This window comes from Paroedura picta, chromosome 5, assembly GCF_049243985.1.
Source record: "Paroedura picta isolate Pp20150507F chromosome 5, Ppicta_v3.0, whole genome shotgun sequence".
In the NCBI taxonomy this organism is placed as follows: Eukaryota; Metazoa; Chordata; class Lepidosauria; order Squamata; family Gekkonidae; genus Paroedura; species Paroedura picta.
This window is the reverse complement of record NC_135373.1, coordinates 41,493,198-41,511,583: the sequence shown is the minus strand read 5'-3', so window position 1 is coordinate 41,511,583 and position 18,386 is coordinate 41,493,198. Positions and strand designations below refer to the sequence as shown.

Genomic DNA, 18,386 nt, shown 5'->3' with positions numbered 1-18,386 from the left:
AGTCTTGGCCTCTAAGACTTAGCACGTTTCCTGGTGTTTGCGTCTTTTACCCTTTCTTTTTCTCATTACACGTATTGACTCTTGCAAAAAAAAAAAAAAATCATATCCCCCCTTTCAGTATGTTAAAGAGCATTGAAGCAAACAGACAAGCCAAGCGTCCAGCTTTAAGCTTCAGCTGTTCTTAGAAATTCACCTGTCTCTTGTTTACCTTTAAGAAATAAGAATATAAGGAAGCAAGAGCTATTTGCAGGTAGGTCTCCAGAGGATGAAGCCGTAAAAGATATACAGGTAGCATCCCTGCCGATAAACCTGTTCGTTTTGCAATTGTTTAGGGCAAGGGAAAATACCCATGTTACTGCTTTTAAAAATCAAAATGTTCCTGACAGCAAAATACTAATTCCAGCAGTTGTGAGGCACACCAGAAACCTGCCAGTGTCTGTCAATATACATTAGTTTGGTTCTAGTAACTTAAGGGCAACTGAAACAAACATTTTCAGATGGAAATTTTCAGGTGATGCATTGAAGGAGGAAGAAGAAGAACAAGAGCTGTTTTTTAATAACCTCACTTTTCTAACTACCCAAAGGGGTCCCCAAACAGTTTACAAACACCTTTCCCTTCCTCTCCCCACAAGAGACATTGAGAGAACTCTAAGGGCACTTAGAGAACTGTGACTAGCCCAAGGTCACCCAGCCAACTGCATGTGGAGGAGTGGGGGATCAAACCCAGTTCTCCAGATTAGAGTCCACCACTCTTTAGCCACTATACCACTCTGGATCTCTCGTAGGTAGGGTAAACTAGCCTGTCTCACGATGGTCTAAACCCAGGCCACATTCCTGGTTAGCGGGTGAACAATCCAACAACTGGAGAATTCTGCTTCACAATGATAGGCGGATCATTTTTCTGGATCCACTTCTCAACAAAATACAGAATTAAAGCAGAATGAACAAGAAAAGCGATAAGAGCTCACCATATAAGAAGAACCGCCCAAATACAAGAACCGCCCAAATAAATAATGGCAAGGATTTATAGACAAGAATTTCTAGATCCAAAGAGAATTTTATTAAAATATGCCTGGGGAAAGCTGGCACTCGATGTAAAGGCCAGAAAGGAGGACAGCAGGTAAATTTCCCTTTGTAGGATGCTCCTTTTTAGATGGACCAGGCTGACACATACCTTAATGGGGTATGTGCCTGTCAGAAGAAGTCACAATGCAGGGAAGAGCCTGAGAGAGAAGGTCGTTTTTCAGAGGTTTGGTCCGAATAGGGAGGTGAGAATCTTTTGAAAGCTGGAATTCAGTCTGGAAACAAAATATGCCAATGTAGATCTTTTAGAACTGGTGCCAGCATGCCTGTAAGTTCAAGGGGGCAGACGGTAGGGTGGGGTGAGGTGGGGTGGATCATCAGCAATCCCAGCCTTAGATGGGCTTCAGCCTTAAGCATGCATGTCCAGCATCAGAATCTTAGCTCATTCAGATGTATCCTGTTTGCACACTGCCCCCTCCCTCCTTCTTTGATCAGGTGGCTTTCTTGCAGCAGGTACAGCAAACAGAATTTGTGCCCTGAATCAGGTGTAAGGCTGCACGTATCTGCAGGGCCTTCCGCTCTAGCAGATGCTCTCCATGTGTAACTTTCAAAAGAAATAGGTCAGAACAAATTGTTTTCTCCAAGTGTATATATTTCTCTTTTTTCCCCTCCCCTTTGCTTGTCTGCTGAAACAGCGCTATGAGTTCACTGACCTTTGTAATGGATGTTTGCCGAATATTCAGGGGATGTTTATTTTTAATGTACTTCTCTCCCCAAACTCCCCCCTCCCCTCCCTTTCTGTCGTTCCTCCTGACTGACTGCTATTGACCCCTCCTAACGACTTCAAAACTTAATGGAGTGAAGTCTAAAAAGGGGGCAAGATTTCAAGTTATGGGCTGACTTTTGCCCCAGCCATCTGGACTTTGTGTTTGTTCAACTTCCCCCTCCCATTTCTCAAGCAGCCCTTAATTTGCAAAATGAGACAGGCCGGGGCTCTTGGTTACCTAGAATCATAGAATAGAATCCTAGAATCATAGAGTTGGAAGGGACCACACAGGCCATCTAGTCCAACCCCCTGCTCAACGCAGGATCAGCCCAAAGCATCCTAAAGCATCCATGAAAAGTGTGTATCCAACCTTTGCTTGAAGACTGCCAGTGAGGGGGAGCTCACCACCTCCTTAGGCAGCCTATTCCACTGCTGAACTACTTCCTCTTGATCTGGAAGCCAGAATCGCCAATCTCAGATGTGTAAGGTGTCCTGGCAGCCTTCATCCGGCATCTCACCCTTCAATAGTTCCACCATTCTTATCCAGCGTTCCCCAAGTGCTTTGGCTGTAAATGTCACTCTGAGCAATATTTAAAAATGACTCAGCTTAGAGTCGCTCAGGGGTGAGGGAAAGATCTGCCGCACAAACTCTCTTTCTCTCTTTCCTAGCCAGTTATTAGTTCATGGTTTGTGAGTCCCTAGCTCCGTGATATTGAAAGCTCAAGTTCTGGGGAGTGATAACCCGTCTCTGAAAATAGTGTGTGAGGATCTGGAGTTGGACGGCTGACACCGGAATTAATTGGAGATTGGCTTGTCTCCTATGCTAGCAATATGGTGACACAAACAAGGCTGAAGGGATGTGTTCAGTTGGGCCATTCCACCCTGAGCCTTTCCAACAGGGACAGTCTTCTGAGCAGTAAAATACTCACTTCATTGCTTTCAGGAGAGGCATGTATTGGCTGCCACTGATTTGCTGGCATTTATGAAAGAGGTACAGTGTCTTTCTGAAGGAAAGATATCTGACTTGCAGCCTTGGGGAGGCCCTTGGTAGAGTTGCCAGTGTCAGATTGGAGCCTAGACTAGAGGACTTTTGGAATTCAATCTGAATTCCAGATCCCAGAGATCAATTCTCCTAGAGGAAACATCTACTTTGGAGGGCGAGCTCAATGGCCTCCTACCTTATCAAGGTGTATCCCATCCCCAGATGTGTAGGAATTTCCCAGCTTGGATTTGGCAGCCCCAGTTCTTGGTCATTTGGATCTGGAGGGCCAGGACATTTCCCATGACAAGTGTACCAGATGCACAGCTCATGTGGAGTGGTGCATGGAGGCCAAGAGATTAGCTCAGAAGTCTCTTTACTGCTACAGTTGACTCTTGAACTGTTCTTCTGGAATGGAACAAGCCCTTCTGTGTCTAGCCTAATTGGGTTCCACTAGAAGCTGGGATCAGAATGCGAGTTCTTGATCAGTGGACCCCATCAAAGGCCTGGCCCTGCCAACCTCTGGTAGGTTCAGGAAGAGCTGTACCATGCTCCCAAACTACACACACTCTCTTTGACTCCCAGTTCTCTCCCAGTGCTTAGAAGTATCACTGGCTCTTCCCAGTGTGAATTATCCCAGACAGCTGATATTCAAATGCCAGCCCTACAGTGGCAAAGGCCAGCCTAACAGCACGTGCAAAGGTAGACTGCCAAATTAAACAGCTTAGATGCTGCAATGTTCAGAATTATCTAGGTCTCCGTATAAGCTCTCCTGGGAGGTAGGAGGAAAGGATACCATTTCGGCATATACTTTGCAAAATGGATGAGTCCTCAAAGTTGAAAGCAAGATGCTGCAGTGTGGGCATTTTTTATCCTTTGAGGAGTTGGAATCCATTAGGCAGGCAGTCAAGGCACAATAGGCTCCCAGCAATGGTGATGTCAGGGATGGACTTTTGAGTTGAATATCCCAGGCTCGTGGGTCAACAGCCACCCCTCACTAGCTAAGAGCTATATCTAGAGATAGTTGAGTTCAGCACAGCCCAGCTTTTTGTTCTTCCTTCCATCCAGTACATCCTGGGAATTGTAGTTCTCAAAATACCGGGCATTAATGTAGAAGACAGCCCTCTAAGACCATGCAGTCTGCAGTAAAAGTAACCATAGTATGCCACTGAATTTGGGTGCTGGTCTGTGACTGGCTTGCATGCCGTATTTACATATTCCCCCAGTATACCCCCAGAAGAAGTTCTTCTAATACCAACATGTTGGTGGTCCCTGGCCCAAAGGAAGGGCATCTGGCCTCAACCAGGGCCTTTTCGGCTGTAGCGCCAGTCAAGACCTGGTCCCTGACATAAATGGCCCGGAAAACAGCTTTCTTCCACCAGGCCTTTGGTTGAGGTCAGAACAAGCTAGCTATAACATTTTAAAACTGTTTAGCCTATTCTGTATTGCTATAGCATACAGCAAAATGTTTGTACTGTAATTTATTCTGAATTTTCTACCACCTAATATTGGTTTACGAATTTTATCTGGCCAAAGTGCCGTACAGAATAAACTATCTACCCAGAACCCAATAAAATCCATCCAACCCCAGGCCTCCCTCCACTGAGTTGGCGCTCGAATAGGAGAGCATTTATTCCATAGGACAGACCAGGAGGCGGATTGATAAGTCAAGCAGATGCAAAGAAGCATCATACGCTGTTAATAACACCATAGTTTTTATAGATGACCTACATGCAATGAGTATTGTGAACTACCCCAAACCTGTGTGCAAAGAGGGGCAGTATATTAAAACTAATTAATAATAATAAATAATTTTACAGGGTGGGTAGGACCGCCAGGCCTCCTCCTGTAGTGGGAAGTCTCCTGCTGGCAGTCCTCTTTGCTGGGCGCTGCTCTGAGCAGCAGTGAGAGAATTAAACACGCACATAGCAACATCACCGGCATTGCCGGGTCACTTCTGGTCACTTCTATTTTTCTGTGAAAGCAAAGTTGTGGCAGGTTACATTAGATGAGTGATTGGGATGTGAGTGTCCTGCACAGTGTAGGGGGTTGGACTAGATGACCCATGAGGTCCCTTCCAACTCTATGATTCTGTGAACCCAGCAATGACATAGGGTGGCTCTAGGAAATGGGAGAAACTTTTTTTCACCAAAGAAGGGGCGCAGCAACATCCTCAGTGTTGCACACTCCTGCGGCATCCTCGCCCCCAATCCTCCCCCTGGTTGCAAGGCTCAGCCTGGTCACCCTAGGGAGGGGGCTGTGGTGAGTAGGATCTTGCAAGGATTTGGGTGATGATTTCCCAGCTGGATTAATCTCTCCACCTGCAGTTCAAATTCTTCTGTATCCCAGAGCTGCAAGGATGAGTAATTAAAGTGGACATGCCATTAAAGCCTTCTTTTGTGTTCCTGCCAGGCCAAAAAGCTCTCTTGCGTAGGACATTTTTTATGAGCATACAAAGCCGGTTTGTTTTTTCTTTAAAAACTAATCCAGTCCCCGTTCCTCTAACTGGTGGCAGTTCTCTAGCGTCTCCCTTGGAAATCTTTCCCCAAACTACCTGTCTTAAGAATCTTTGAGTAGAACAGCCGTTCCCTCTGTTATGCTGCGGCTGGAAGAAAATTTTGACACATCTGAGCTAATTTCTAGACAGTTGTCGTCATCACCACAGTGTTGATATGAGATTTCCAGGGAAGGGGGGCTCAAGGAGGGCTGCTTTTGAGAAGCTGGTTGCTGGGGTTTTAGGGAAGAGCTAGAGGACGTCACCCCAAGGGTCAGACATGACCCCGTGCTTGCACAGAGGATACCTTTACGGGGGGAAAGTTGAAGAAACGCAACAGATTTATTTTTCAGGTGTGCAGCTATTAATAGCCACTGCCAGATGGGAAACCCTAGCTGCTGTTCTGAAATTCATCGCTGAATTCGTAGACAACTGCATTTATTTCCTTTATGTTACATAAAGCTATTAAGTGTTGTTTTGACACTCTCTCTCACTCTCTGCAGTTTGAAAAGCGAATGTACTTCCCACAGTGGATGCCATAATGCATGAAGAATGGGGGGGAGGGGGACAACCTTCTCAGTTTTGTCGCCTGGCATCATGCTTTCCAGCTGAGTTCCTCACGGTCCTTTAATGAAAGACAAAGCGGGCCCGGGACAGGGGCCCAACGGCCGATCTCTGCCCCTTGTGTGCAGCCACAGAGGGGATCGCTGCGCATGTCTGAGGTTGCGCGCCCAATTCATAGGGGTCAGCATGGAATCCCAACGGGCCTGCAACGCACTGGGCAAATGTGGCCTGTGCCCTACAAATCCTGTAATCCTTTGCAGTACATAATTGTTTCCTTAGCATGTTCATTAATGATATCCTGAAGATAGAAAACATGCTCAAACTTGGTTCCTGCTGGCAATTTCATTGTTTTCAATAGTATCTTCCTGCCCTAGGCTTTTTTGTTTGTTCTTAATGGTGAGGCAGGGGTTCATCAGAAAACGCCAATATTTTTTCCTTTGAGCTTCTGGCCTTCACACATTACAAATCATCAGAGGCCACAGAGAGAGAGAGAGAGAGAGAGAGAGAGAGAGAGAGAGAGAGGGAGTCAGATATTTCTGTCTCTGTTCCCTTCACAGTACCTTGTTTGGCTGCAAGAAGCCAACCTCTGTTGGAATGCGTGTGTGAGTGTGTGTTTTTATTTTCTCGAGACAGTTCAGTAGAGAGAGAATCCCGACGCTGTTCTGCCTTCATCAATTTACTGGATAGATTAATGTAAATCTTGGTTTATGTAATCTCCTCTGCAAAGAAAAAGTGTCACAAAAGAAGTTTCCAGTTTGGCATCAGAAACTGAACCGCTGAGAAGAACATTAAAGGCGAGGCAGAGACAGATGATAAAAAAGAAAGCTGGAGAAAGTGGTGGATGAGAAGAAAGCAACCTAGATTAATAGCACCAAAGCCGTGAATAAGGCATTCAAGGGAGGGCATCCTACTGCTATTAGCAACAGGGAGAGCGGAATCCTTTAGAAATGAAATGGTGTGGAAGCAGATAATGGGGAGGAGGGGGGAAATTGCACACGCAGAGTATTCTCGGATTCCAGATGTTGTTAATCTCTCTCTCTCTCTTTCTGGCTGTATATCTGCAGAAAATTTTTTAAAAAGCTGCTGTCACTTTGGTTTGAGAAATGCATTGAACAGCGCGGTTTCAGGCCATTTTCAAAGTGCTTTTGTATTCCGTTTTAGCAACTGGTTGCTAATGGATTTTTCTGTCATTTCAGACAGACCCATTTTAGTAACCGGCAGCTAACGGATGTTTTTTTCTTCCCCTGTACATGCAAAACCGCTTGCATCAGGATAGCAAAGCGTGGCTGAGCTGCTTTTGAGGAAAACCGCTTTCTTCTCTATTGTACCCCTTCGCTGTGCTTCTGAATCGTGGTGGTGTGCTGTTTAAAATGCCCGTAGCGCTTCTTACAAAGCCACTCCCCCTACATGCCCCCTTTTTTGCCGGGCAATTTTCCACGGCCTTTTTTTTTAGCGTCAAACAAATATAGCACTTCGGTGCAATAGCGGCCCCACTGAGACGCCTTGACTTCATTGAGCTCAACTCAATGAAGTCAAGGCGTTCCAAAACCCCCCTCAATTTAGCGCTCAACGGAGGATGTTAAAAAAAAAAACTCGGAGGGAGATTGCACGGCACGAAGGGTGGAGGGGAAAAGCAGCACTGTTTGAAATCACCATAGTGTTTCACAGACAGCTCATTATTGGAAGGAAATTTGCTGTATCACTTTACTTGAAATCAGGCCAAGAAGAAATAACATCTGGTTTAAATGGGTAATGTGGAAATTGTCATAAGATCCCTGGATTACAAATATTGTTAATCTCTCTCTCTCTGCCTGTATATCTCTGCAGATTTTTTTAAAAAATTGTTTGAACATCTTGGTTTCAGTCCTTCAGTGATCCAACACCCTCCTCCACCTTTCCCTGTTTTCCATCCCAGTCCTGCAACACAACAGACTCTTGGATTAATGTCTTCCCCATGCTGATCCTATTAGACATTCTCTTTAGTGTCAGCGGTTACAAGGTGCTGGCTAGGAAGGCAGGTGCTTGAGGTGGACCCTTTTGCATTAGGTCAGGGGTAGTCAACCTGTGGTCTTCCAGATGCCCATGGACTACAATTCCCATGAGCCCCTGCCAGCATTTGCTGGCAGGGGCTCATGGGAATTGTAGTCCATGAACATCTGGAGGACCACAGGTTGACTACCCCTGCATTAGGTGGACAAGGCAGAGAGGAGAAACAGGTTTGGGGTTGGCAGCAGGTAGTGGGGGAAGGGAAGGTTGGGTGGGGTTGGCCCAGTGAAGATAACTGGAGATTGGGGCATGGGAGGGAGAGGAAAGCAACAAAGACATCTTTAAAGGCCAATTCACACAGCCATTTGTTTAGAACGGAGGCAAGATGGCCTCTCTTCTTTCTTCCTTACTCTGTCTTCCTGTTAAGTGTAGCCCTGGAAACTCAGCTCAGTTCCACATTATCTACTCTCGCCACCCCACTGATTTTCATGCTCCAGAGGTCTCTGAGCCTCTAAATGTTTTCTTAGCAAAGTAGCTTTTTAAAGGCAGCTTACCTCAGACGGCTGTGTCCATAAAATGAAATATATATCCCATCCCTGAACCGTAATACTGCCCAGGAAGTATTATGTGTCTCAGACTGAATATCTGGATACCTTTAAGGTGAACATAAAAGTCAATCTCCTTGCTCTTTGCATGTATAAAGACTGGGGTAGTTAATAAGGTAAGGTGACCAGATTTTAACATTGATAAAGCGGAACACCATTGTGCGGGGGAGGGGGGGGTTCTTGATTTAAAATTTGGTCTATATGGAGCATCAAAAGATTAATAGAACACATAGAATGCAAAAATAGTATTGTAATAATATATTTTAGTTTCAACATAAGTACAATTTGCCAGGTACCCCCAGATGTCCCTCCAAAGTGGGACAATCTGGTCACCTTATAATAAGGTGCACGGAATCATACGAGCGAGGGACATTTAATGAACATGTGATTTTAAAACATTTAACAACCCCTTTTAGTATCTGTAGCAGGGAGTTGTTTTACATATCTTAGCAAGTAAGAAAGGGCAGCGGCCACAGGGGACAGGAGAGCAGTACTGTTGGCTGAGGATGCCACACCTCAGACTTTATTTTTATTTATTTAGGTTAGCAGTCTGGGTACGGGACCGGGCTTTGTATGCTTCAAACAGCAGCTTTGAATAGCCTTGCTTCAGAACCGGTTTCCTATTCTTGGTATTAGTGTGAACTGAAATCTGGAAGTCGAGAGGGTGGTTGGTTGGTTGGGCGGTCAGTCGCTTGGTCAAAATTGCACACAAGGCACAGAGTCACTTTCTCCATGGTACACATCCCTCCTCCCAATCCCACAGAAAAGAGCCTCCAGGGACAAGAAATAGAACTGAGGTTTGATACCGTATTTCTTGTGAAGAGCCTCTTGTGGCGCAGAATGGTAAGGCAGCCGTCTGAAAGCTCTGCCCATGAGGCTGGGAGTTCAAGAGTGGTAAGGCAGCAGACATGCAGTCTGAAAGCTTTGCCCATGAGGCTGGGCGTTCGATCCCAGCAGCCGGCTCAAGGTTGACTCAGCCTTCCATCCTTCCGAGGTCGGTAAAATGAGTACCCAGCTTGCTGGGGGGTAAACGGTAATGACTGGGGAAGGCACTGGCAAACCACCCCGTATTGCGTCTGCCATGAAAACGCTAGAGGGCGTCACCCCAAGGGTCAGACATGACCCAGTGCTTGCACAGGGGATACCTTTACCTTTACCGTATTTCTGCACAAAAACAGCTGGTGGGGGCTGACAGGTGCTCTGTGAGGTTATAGAAGCCATTTTTAAAAGAATACACACACAAAACAAGGACACATGCTTGTCTCTTGTTTAACGCATTTGAGAACGCCCCTAGCAATTTTTACAACCGTATGCGTGTCATAGGGCTCCATAGGGAGGCATGTTATTCTTGCCATGTTCTGCTATAAGAATGGCTGGCTCGTTTCCTTTTGTCTCTTCCCCACGTCTGTTCTTGTCTCTTTCTTTTTCTTTCTTGCAGAAATCGACCAGGGGGGTTGCGGAGATCCAGGAGTCCCAGCCTACGGCAAGCGAGAAGGGTCGACGTTTCGCCACGGGGACACGTTGACGTTCGAATGCGAGCCCGCATTTGAGCTGAAAGGACAGAAAACAATCACTTGTCAAAAGAGTAGCCAGTGGTCCTCTCAGAAACCAGTCTGTGTTTGTAAGTCGGAGAGAAGGGACTGCCGCGAAGTATTTGCAAGGACTAATAAAGACCATGATCCAAATTGTATACTGGGCAATAGGGTGCTGTGTAGTCTTGGAATGACATGGGCAAAACTCTGAAATTCTTTTGTATTTTATTGCTGACAGGCAGGATTGAACATGCCCACTGCATGTCTGACCCACTGACAAACCAAACATTTGTCTCAATAATTTAATTCTCGGCAGCCCTTGCTCAATTATTTGTGTGCAAATATTTGTGCAAGTGTGTACTGTGGTTGGATGGCTCAGGCTAGTCCAATCTTATCAGATCGAGAAAGCTAGTAAGATTGGCCCTGGTTGGTAGTGGGATGGGCGACCACCAAAGAATCCCAGAGTTGCTAAGCCGAGGTTGACAACAGCAAACCACCTCTGAACATCTCTTGCCTGGAAAACCCCATGGGGTATCCATAAATTGGCTGTGGCTTGATGGCCCTTTCCACTACCACAGAGGTAGTCAACCTGTGGTCCTCCAGATGTCCATGGACTACAATTCCCATGAGCCCTTGCCAGCATTTGCTGGCAGGGGCTCATGGGAATTGTAGTCCATGGACATCTGGAGGACCACAGGTTGACTACCCCTGCGCTACCACATTGCTGTTGGTTTGCACCCCAGTGGAGAGTCACATGGAGGGATTCACTGGGATTCCTATCTATGCAGACTAGTGCCTCTGTAGTCATGCGAATTACAACTGCCACATTTATCATCTCCATGTACGGGAGATGTTTTATCCACCTACAGTTTGGTGTAGTGGTTAGGAGCGCAGACTTCTAATCTGGCATGCCGGGTTCGATTCTGCAGTGATATCAGGGCTCTGTCAGCCTCACCCACCTCACAGGGTGTCTGTTGTGGGGAGAGGAAAGGGAAGGGGACTGTAAGCCGCTTTGAGCCTCCTTTGGGTAGAGAAAAGCGGCATATAAGAACCAACTTCTTCTGCTGCTGCTGCTGCTGCTGCTCTGCACAGGGCTGGCTGCAAGTTTTGGAAGATTGTCTGGGCTCTGCTTCATGCCCACTATTAGGTCCCCTTTTCTTGTCCACCTCTCCTTGAGATTCTCCTGCCTGTGCAGCCTTCCTCTGCCCACACACAAGCTCTCTCACCATCTAGAGTCACAGTTGCCCACACTCCCTGCATGCCCTTTCCTGATGGGAGGGTGGATGCAACTAGGATTTGGCAGTGCCATGGCCACCAGGAACACTGATGCTTTGTGCACCACTCACTGCAGAGTTTGGCAGTGCATGCAGCACAGGGGACAAAGCATTCACAAATAGGAAGCAGAAGGTGTGATTGCAAGCCTCAGGGGGGTCAGCAGCAGTGGACCCTGCCAGCATCCATGGCCTCTGGCAGTTGCCCATTTCAGGGTATGCTGACACCAGCCCTGCCTCTACATGAACCCCTCTACCCCCATCACTGTAGGAAGTTACTTGGTGGCTGCCAAATAACTGAACCATCTACTTAGCCTGGCTACACGTTACTCTTGTTGGACTGGATCCATTGGTGTGCCAGCGGAAAGGAAATGTACTTAGCACGGTCCCATTGGTGCAAGCGGTAGCAGAATAGCTGCAGCAATACATATCTCTTTAGTATAATTGTTCATGACAAAGCTGGGCATGTGGAGTGGTGGAATGTGCAATCGATGCTTTGCACAGGTTCATTGAATTTCAAAATCTTATCGGAACAAGTTCCTTGTGTTGTGACTTGTGCATGCAGGAACAACAATGGGGATACCATCACTTTCCCTTAGTGCAAGGATTAGTGAAGGATCGTTTTAGCACTTTAGCAAAGACCCATGTGCGTGTGGAAGTAAACCACAGGATCCAACCCATCACGTGGAAAGTGGTCCTGTGGAAGCCATTCTCCTACTCTTGAGGATTCTGAAGCTCCCCCAGAAACAGGCAGAGAAAACTAGAGCGGATGACAAACAAACCAACAGCTGTACCAGACCCCCCGGCACCCAATCTGCATTCCTCTCTTGTTTAAATTTGCCTGTCTTCTCTCGTTTTCTACTTAACAGCCTTTGCTTCTCCTTCCCTTTACCACGAGCAACAATCAGGTCTTGCTTGGCTAAAAGGAGTCACTAATTTACAGATGAGTTATTCAGAGATTAAAGAATAGATGGAGAAAGGCAGGCTGGGGCTCCCATTTCCTTCTGATTGTCTGGGACTGTCTGGGATCTGCCTGTTCCTGGGGGACATTTAGAATCCTCAAGAGCCTGGTTTACACAGGGCCGCTTTTGATATGGCATGTGCCATGTGTATCTAGGCTTCTAGGTTCTCCCATCTTCCTCATCCATGACCCTTTTGAGAACTGATTGCATAATGTTTGAACCTAAGTAATATTTCCGTAAGAGCCTCTTGTGGCGCAGAGTGGTAAGGCAGCAGACATGCAGTCTGAAAGCTTTGCCCATGAGGCTGGGCGTTCGATCCCAGCAGCCGGCTCAAGGTTGACTCAGCCTTCCATCCTTCCAAGGTCGGTAAAATGAGGACCCAGCTTGCTGGGGGGTAAACGGTAATGACTGGGGAAGGGAATGGCAAACCACCCCGTATTGAGTCTTACAAGAAAATGCTAGAGGGCGTCACCCCAAGGGTCAGACATGACTCGGTGTTTGCACAGGGGATACCTTTCCTTTTAATATTTGGGTTCTAAAACCTACTCCCTTGTTAGTCAGGGAATGTGTACCTTCTGTAGTAGTGATCTCAGACTCAAGAGGGATTCCACGTTTTCCATGAATGTCAGGTGTCTGGAGCAGATGTGAGACACATCCTAACATTATTGATGCGTTTTGCTTTCCACCGTAATGCTTTGTGCTTTACTGCTATCTGCTCAGGGATCATTGTAAGCATCTGTCACATGGACACTTCCTTCCATTAATGTAGAGATTCATCTTCATAATTGCTTAATTAAGTAACCATGTGGTTGCCTCAACACTGAAATATGTTTGGAGTCCCTTAATTCTCAGTCAGTCAAGTTCCGGGGTCTGCCATGAGCAATCCTTGCAGACATAGTTTTCATACAGAGTTGCAGAATTCCTCAGAGCTTTATCTGGAGTTCTCCACTGCCCCCGCCCCCCCAATTTAAACATTATGGGTGGGGGAAAACGACCTCATTTAAAAAAAAATAAATGAGCTTCCCAGAAACACAACTTGTCCTCAATTACTGCAATAGTCATTTGTTGGGAGGATTCAGCGTATACTAGGCTGCACGATCTCCTCGGATGGAGCATAGATCAGGTCCGGTAGACCCAACCATTACTCTTACGAATGAGCTGTAAGTGGGATGCCACAGATCATTTCCAGGAAGCAGAAGTGGTTTAAGGATTCACAGGGACCGTAGCACCAGCCTTCCATCCATCCGAGGTCGGTAAAATGAGGACCCAGCTTGCTGGGGAGTAAACGGTAATGACTGGGGAAGGGAATGGCAAACCACCCCATATTGAGTCTGCTATGAAACACTAGAGGCCGTCACCCCAAGGGTCAGACATGACCCGGTACTTGCACAGGGGATACCTTTACCTTTACCTTTTAGCAGAGTACATTTGTGGCAGGAGAAGCCAGACTGGGGGCAGAGGGTTGTCCTTGCCCCGTGGAAAAGAGTATTACTCCAAGTGTCCTTAAAGAGGGAAAAGGGTGGAGGAGAGAGGCCACGGCCCTGATCCATGGGAGGGGGGGTGAGAGACACCACGTGGGGCCCCTGAAAGCACGGTGCCTTTACCATGCGGTACATAGATAAACCAGCCCTGCCAGAAAGGACAGCACTTTCCCCTCGCATAATGCTGGCATTCACAGAGTGAATCTACAGTACCCAGCCATAAATTTCTTAGAACATACCATAGAATTCTTTGCAGTGTATAAGGGTTCCGTGGCAGATGTTCAAGAGTCCTTCCAAACCATTATTGAACAACTTCTCTGAAAATAACAATATTTAATCTATAGGTGACTCTTTAGAATGATTCTGTCGGGGCACATCGAGTGGTGGGGTGGATCGGGTTCCACAAGACCCTGGGATATATTCTGGCCATTTAAAAATTGGCTCTGAAGCAAGGCAATGCAAACACCTGATCAAGATGAGCAGTAAAATGAATGTCATTCACAAAGGAAGCAGGTGTTTTGATTCTGCCCAGCAGGAAATTACATGCTGTACAGCTACATTAGAACACCGTCTCATTGTTTGTGCAGGTTGTCTGAAGGTCTGTTGGTAGAACTCAGTAATGGCTTGTAATAATTTGTCGAAATAGATAGGGGATTGTGAGCCGGGTAATGGAAATGTTAATTGTATGGCATGCAAATAAAGCCATGGCTGTGCATGGGGAACAAGAGGTGTGCACCATGCATGTTATGTTTGTTTTTAGACTTTCAGGTGTCTGCTTGGCTTTCCCAAGCCTTGTCCTCGGGGATTGCTAATTAGATTTAGGATTTTTCCCTCTCAAGCCTGCAACTAAGAGCAAGAGAGAGGCTCCATGACAGAATAGTTGAGATGACTACTCAGGACTTTGAGACTCTTGCAATCTTCCTTGTCATTCTTGAGTATCCTATATTCTCTGAGTGAACTCCTGGCTTCTTTATGGCCTGGAACTCACTCCAAGTTTGGAAAGATAGTTGTAAACATCTCGGCGTATATGGGGCATAAATACTCATGGCTTACTAATGCTTCCAGTTCCTTTTTGTCTTCTCCTCCTCCCTTTTGCATTACTGATGTACTTTGAGGGGGGGGAAACTGCAGAAGAACCATATGGATTCAAGCTAAGGGGATTCCTTGAATTGTCAACATAATATCATAATCATATCATCATACAACATAAAATCAATAACGGGGAAAATAGCAGGAGCCCTTCCAAAACCGTATGAGGGTCAAGTTTGAAAGGGTTTCTTTAAGTGGAAGAGAAGAACACAATTGTGCTGTACTGCTTTAGACTGTAGATGGAAATCATATTTATGCATCTTCCCCTACATGAAAACTCCCGGCAAATAGAAAACAACCATTGCAAGTAAAAGTTCTTTGTTGTATTTGATTTATGTTTTCAGAGAGGTTCCCACCCCCATTTTAAATTCCTTTCATATTGTTCTCATTATTTTTCTTGCCACAGCTGGGGTTTTGTGTTTGTTTGAACTTGTAAATATAGTTTAAAGTGACATTTCTTATAGGGAATAGCTATTCTCAGTTTGAAATATAGCTTTTAGATTTAAATAGCTGGACGATTGGGATGAATTTCCCTGTTTGGTGAACTCCAGCCTCCAAGATTCATTTTATTGCTCTTTACCATAGAGTTCACATTGCTTTTGAGCTTTTCTCGTGAGGGTAGAGCCCGTCGGTTGTGGCATTTGACAAAAGCCCATAAATTGGCCACTGGTCTGGTATCTCTTGGTATCTTTTCATCGTGTGTGTGTATAGTGTGGGTATATAGACACAATGTGTGGCGGTATTGCACTGTGTGCCCAACCATCAATGGTGGACACAGCCAACCTCCAATGGATGAGCCACTTAATTTAGAGGGAGGTTTCTTAGATTGGAGGAAGGTTCAAGCTGAACTGAAAGTAAGGATGGGATATAGTGGCAGGATGGGCAGGAGCCATCCCCATGACAGTGCATAACATAGGGGAGAGAGGGGATACAGACATGTATTTATTTGAATTTCTAGACCTCTCTCGCCACCAAAGCAGACTTGTAGCTTGCCATGTTTCTCATATTGTCCTAGGCAAGCCTTGTGCTGAGCTAGAAAAGGGGTGGGGTAGGATGGATAATACTTCCCGGTGAGTGAAATGGGCTGAGACCAATGAAAGGATGGGGAGATTGTGTGAAATATTCAGATCATACCATATCTCCTTGGAGGCAAGGTAGCTGAGTCAAAAGCAATATAACAGTCCATCAACAAGATAAAATCAACAGGAGATATGATTTAAAGATTTAAAAAGAGGACGTAACTTTGTAATGAAAGTGGCCATTGGGCACACAGAAGCTGTTTGAAAATCTTGTATGTGTTCGCCAGAACAGGGTGCAACTTTAAGAGGAGGAAGGGCACCCCTTCCTAATTCCACTTTTTTGATCCTTTTGACCAGATTCCAGTTGTACCTATTGAATGCACAAAGTCTCTTCTGGGTATCAATTAGAAGTCAACCAGTAGCTGGGTTACAAGCCAGAAATCACATGCACACCTATGGCCAGGTTTATTGGTGTAGCTCATTGAACCAGGGTGTGTGCCCACTCATCCTGGACCATTGCACTGCATAACTAAAGAGATCTCTTCCAGTATCACAAACAACGCCAAAGAGAAACTGTTGGATTTGTTCAGTGCTGCAAAGTGGGCAAACAAGCCTTGGGGAATCCAGAATTTCTCTTGGAGGGCTTGATCATGAGGAAGTAGCTTTCATGGGTCTTTCTCTACCATACCTTGCAACCTGCTCTGGCAACCTTTCTCACCCGTGTGTGTTTTTCACTACTGTCTGCTGGATGGAGAACGGGAAGCATTTTGGAGTGTGCATTGATTGGGTGCATCGTTGGAAACAATTTCTCTTTGACATGCTAAGCTATTTTGGTAAGCCAGTGAGCTTTATCAGTATGGAAGGAGATAAAGTAGGGATAGGAAGGCTGGAATATTAACTCACACCTGTTATGTTGGTCTTCTCCAGTGGTTCTGAAATATGAGATATTTGTGTCCATGAGAAATTCACAAGCATTTAATGAAGGGACTGATATGGAAAAAGGGTTCCATTCGAGATCCCAGATGGATTTCTCCATGTGAATCTCAAGACTGCCAAAATTGGAATTTAGATGGGGTTTTGTCAGATTCAGTGCTGATTAAATTTAAATTAATTAGGTTCAACTATGAGACCCTTGTCTAAACTTGTATGTATGTGAAGTTTTCATTTCCCCACCATTGTGGTTCCCCCACCCCCTTGCACATGTGACTATACCCAGCAAAGGATCAGACCCTGTGGACTTATACTGATATTGGTGCCAGTAGCCCCTGGTTGAAGAGGCTCAAAGGAAGGCACCTGACACCAGAGGAAAGCATCACAACTAGTAGAATAGATGCAAGGGATCCAAGTGCATGGTTTTCACGATGTTGGATGCAAAGAGCTCCATTCTTCTTAACCAGCATCATACAATGCTTTTGTTCAGGCAGAGTCATAAAGTTGCTTCTGATGGGAGGAGGGACCATCGCCATCCTTGTAGACCTTCTTCCGCAGGGAGGCACTTTCTGCAGTGTTTTGGTTTGCTGGATGGGCAAGCACTTTTAATTTGTTTGTTTACCATCTGCTGTATCTTTTAATTTGTGGTTTATGTCCATCGATTTAATGATATTGTTGTCCTTGGCATTAATGGTGCTGTTTATTTTTTATAAGCCACCACGAAGACCCGTTAGAAATTGCATCAATGAGCGTAGGAACATATTGTGATCTTGGATGACTAAGAGCTCAGGATGGGTGAAATTCAAGAAAAAACTGGTGGGATGACAAATTGCAGTAATGGAACTCAGTCGTCGTAGTTTGCTATAGAGTTTCCGCCTGTTACGGCTGTGATGCAGTGAAATGCTCCACTGGTTGCTTTCTTGGACCCGACGTTCATTGCCCAAACCACATGGCTGGTATTTTGATAATGGTCTGGTCTCCTGGTTGAATGTTATGCACACTGGCTTCGTTGACGGCTATGCAACAGTTAGCCAACATCTGAGCATCAGGATGTCTAAAATTCAGAGTATCTTCTTTCACTGATACCGTTCTCTGAGTTCCTTGTTATTGGAGCTAGCCATATGTAGCCATTTTGTTTGTACAATCTTTCTTATCATTCATGAACCATTCCGACATATGTGTAGATTGTTCGGTGACAGGGGCATTCCAGTGACCTAAATGAAGTGTTTCAAGTTCCTATATCATGGGATAATCATACAGCAAAACCCAAATTTACTGTTTTCAGTTTCAGACTACCATCGTTTAGAAGAAATATGGCAGTTTTGAAGTTCTTGTCCGTGCAGTGATTTGCCCCAGTGTGTGATGTTATGTTGGATTGGATGAATTGGTTGAACATGCAGAATTTGTTCTGTTGCCACAACTCTGGTTCTTGAATAATTTTGCATTTCAAGACAAAGATGGCAGAAACAAGAGGGGATAAAGGGTTCAGAATTGCTTGACCCCCAGCAGGAGATTTCACTGCATGCTGTGTCCAGTCTCTGCAGCGACAAGTTATTTTATATGGTTACTAGCTTCAAAGCCCATTCCTAAGAACAGGCCTTGAAAGGGTCCCCTCCACTGGCCCCTGGCCAGGCAGCTTAAGGTGGCCTTGGGCGGCAGCTCTCAGCCAGATCAAGTGCTGTGGG

General features: G+C 45.6%; 1 protein-coding gene across 2 annotated transcripts in view; it reads left to right on the top strand.

The window, feature by feature from the left end:
• The window catches only part of CSMD2 (CUB and Sushi multiple domains 2), a 644,506-nt gene that overhangs the window by 397,102 nt on the left and 229,018 nt on the right, over window positions 1-18,386 (top strand). For both annotated transcript variants that reach the window (XM_077337490.1, XM_077337489.1), the window contains one exon: window positions 9,856-10,038. In XM_077337490.1, coding sequence (XP_077193605.1) covers window positions 9,856-10,038 — 183 coding nt within the window. The remainder of the gene's footprint in view (window positions 1-9,855; window positions 10,039-18,386) is intronic.